This window comes from Eleutherodactylus coqui, chromosome 3 (assembly GCF_035609145.1).
Source record: "Eleutherodactylus coqui strain aEleCoq1 chromosome 3, aEleCoq1.hap1, whole genome shotgun sequence".
Classification (NCBI taxonomy): domain Eukaryota; kingdom Metazoa; phylum Chordata; class Amphibia; order Anura; family Eleutherodactylidae; genus Eleutherodactylus; species Eleutherodactylus coqui.
In genome coordinates this window covers 67,044,201-67,047,529 of record NC_089839.1, presented here as the reverse complement: position 1 = coordinate 67,047,529, position 3,329 = coordinate 67,044,201, and the positions used below count along the sequence as shown (strand labels likewise).

Genomic DNA, 3,329 nt, shown 5'->3' with positions numbered 1-3,329 from the left:
AGTAGACCCTACTATATCTTTCTGCTATTTGCGCAGCAAAACTCCTATAGAAGTCTATGGGAAGTGTGCAAATACACAAGGACAAGGGTATGACCCTGCGCAAAACAACATGAAAAGAACACATCTGGACCAGATTAAGCTTAAATATCCATTAACTCCATAAAGGCTGTGTCGCGCACGTGTAAACTGGCCCTGCATGCACAAAAAGTTCAGTAAGGCGGCTTATTTGCGCATATCTATCTCTTCAAAAATCATCCATGCACAAATAAGCCGTATTGCGGCAATCATTTTTGCACATAGCCCAATGTGAGGCCAGCATAAGCTGCGTCTCTATGTGTGTTGTACAGAAATATTCTGCATGTGTGAAAGGTCTCTCGTGGAATATGCAATCCCTGAATTCCGCAACAAAATTTGCACAGCTAACTGCAGATTCTGATACAGGATTCGGCTATTTTCAATTTCAACCCAAAATCCACACGTCACAGTGTGGATTTTGGGGCTATATATGGCAGAAGCGCATATTCCGCAAAGCCGTTGCGGAATATTCTATCCTCTGTCCAAGGTCCCTTAATCATCCCATGCATTAGAACTGTTTAGTTTGTAAGTTAAGTAGACCCGTAGCTCTGCACACACTTTCCACAATGTCTGCTGGCATATGTAGTTCTTCCCTAGTCTGAGCGACATTTTCAGTGAACTAGATGTTAAGACAAAACATATGCAAAATGTTGGTCCATGAATATTAGACAGGATGCTAATCCTAGCAGTCATTATACATTTTTCTGGGAGGTGACTGTATGCAATGAACTCATCCCAGTCAGACGAGCTGTTACCAATAATAGCATGGACACAAGCTAATGCTAATTCAAGTGAAGAAGAGGTGATGCTTGCTTATAGCTAATGCAAGTAGCTGCTGATCACTTTCTCCAGAAGGAGCTCAGCCAGAGAGAGCACATACACTGCAAGGAGCTCCAGACTGCATCATCCATCACACATCACTCTCCCTCCCTCCTCTTTCTTCTACACAGCAGCTCCGAAATCCATTTTAAAGCAGAGGATCTCCGCTATTGCTGCTTCTCCACTGCATTCCTATGGGACACTTACAATGACTACATCCCCTAATCTCCTGGTGCCTGTGGAGGCCAAGGTCCTGTTGAACACATGGAACCAATCCAGGGACATAACAGAGATTTTACCCCCTTTCAATGTGGTCAGCATCAGCAGCAAAAATACCAGCAGTACCAATGCCCCCATGGAGACTGAAAGGGATGTGAGCATGATAGTGATCCAGTTCATCTATGCCATTGTGTGCCTCATTGGACTGATTGGGAACTCCATGGTGATTTTTGTCATCTTGAGATATGCCAAGATGAAAACAGCGACCAACATCTACATCTTGAACTTGGCTATAGCTGATGAGTTGTTCATGTTGAGTGTGCCCTTCTTGGCAGCTTCTGCAGCCCTGCAGCACTGGCCCTTTGGCTCAGGAATGTGCCGCACTGTCCTCAGTGTGGATGGGATTAATATGTTCACTAGTGTCTTCTGCTTGACTGTGCTGAGTGTGGACAGGTATGTAGCTGTGGTCCACCCCCTGCGGGCAGCCAGGTACAGAAGACCCACTGTGGCCAAGATGATCAACATCTGTGTTTGGATTGTGTCCCTCTTGGTCATTTCCCCCATCCTGATCTTTGCAGACACAGAGTCCTCCAAGAATGGGGTAGTGGTCTGCAACCTCATGTGGCCCCAGCCCACCTGGTCCACTGTTTTTGTCATTTACACCTTTCTATTGGGATTCTTCTTACCTGTGGTGGCCATCTGCTTATGTTATATCCTCATCATTGTAAAAATGAGAGCAGTGGCTTTGAAGGCTGGATGGCAACAGAGGAAGAAATCAGAGAAGAAGATAACCCGAATGGTCCTCATGGTTGTCACAGTCTTTGTGATCTGCTGGATGCCCTTCTACATTGTCCAGCTTCTGAATCTGTTCCTACCCCACATGGACGCCACCATCAACCACATCTCAATTATATTAAGTTATGCCAACAGTTGTGCCAACCCCATCCTCTATGGCTTCTTCTCAGATAACTTTAAGAGGTCCTTTCAGAGGATCGTTTGTTTTCGTTGGCTGGAGAATGGCACAGATGAGCCAGTGGATTATTATGCCACAGCCCTGAAGAGTAAAGTGTGTAATAACCATCCACTGGACTTCCAACAGGAGCCCCTCCAGCCTGACCCTTGTTACAAACATGGAACAATCACTAGGACCACTACCCTATAGCAGACCCAGAAGATGCCTTGTCCAATAACTGCTGCTAGCTGCACATGCTACTACTGTTCTACTTGAGGTTTACATGTGTTCTCAGTTCTTGTGTGTGTGTCTGTGTGTGTGTGTCTACTTTGTATTCATGATGGAATGGAGTGAGCTTAATAAATGATCAGTCTGGTTCGAGACAGCTGTTTCTTCCCTTATATTTCTTATGACCACATTTTATCTCCCCTTCATTGCCATTGCGCTTCATTTCAACTCATCAGAACATGCAGTACAGACGAATTTTTCTTTAGCTTGACTCTTATATTTCACTCTGAATTGCTTTACAATGGCTTTTGTTATGATAAGATAGGAGAACAATAGCTTTATGGGTTAAAATAGGATAACTTTCTGCTCCGTGCGATCACAATCAAGCTAAAATGTGTTGCATCTGCAGCTACAGTCTATAACTAGGAAGAACGATATCGCCGTGTACTCCTGCAAGAATATGTTACATTGTGAAGGGCGAATGTTTCATAATAGCCAACCAGCTGTTGTAGCAACACAGAATAATGATGAAAGGGGGAAGGATGCAATAGAGGTCAGGAAGTCTGAACTGATACAATCTATTTAGAGGTAACATTTGCTATAAAATATGAATATACAATGTCTGTGAGTAGCAATGTTTCAAGAAGTTCCTTACAGTTCTACCAAAAGTCCTTGAATATCTATCAGGCAGCAGCCCGTGTAAGGTCCATCGATACATGTGCTGTACCGACCTTGACTTACAGAAACAACAGCAGGGTCATAAGAACAAAATATGGCCATATACAGTACCGTGCAAAAGTTTTAGGCAAGTGTGGAAAAAATGTTGCAAATAAGAATGCTTTCAAAAACAGAAGTGTTCATAGATTATTTTTGCCAATTACAAAATGCAAAGTGACTGAGCAAAAGTGAACTCTAACTCACATCAATATTTGGTGTGACCGCCCTTTGCCTTCAAAATAGCATCAGTTCTTCTAGGTACACTTGCACACAGTTTTTGAAGGAGGTCGGCTGGGATGATGTTACAAACATCTTGGAG

At 43.5% G+C, this 3,329-nt stretch overlaps 1 protein-coding gene across 1 annotated transcript; it reads left to right on the top strand.

The window, feature by feature from the left end:
* The first annotated feature begins 824 nt into the window (after positions 1 to 824).
* LOC136619754 (somatostatin receptor type 4-like) lies at positions 825 to 2,448 on the top strand. The gene has a single exon (XM_066594517.1). The coding sequence runs from the start codon at positions 1,103 to 1,105 to the stop codon at positions 2,273 to 2,275; it is 1,173 nt and encodes a 390-aa protein (XP_066450614.1). The 5' UTR covers positions 825 to 1,102; the 3' UTR covers positions 2,276 to 2,448.
* Positions 2,449 to 3,329: the final 881 nt, after the last annotated feature.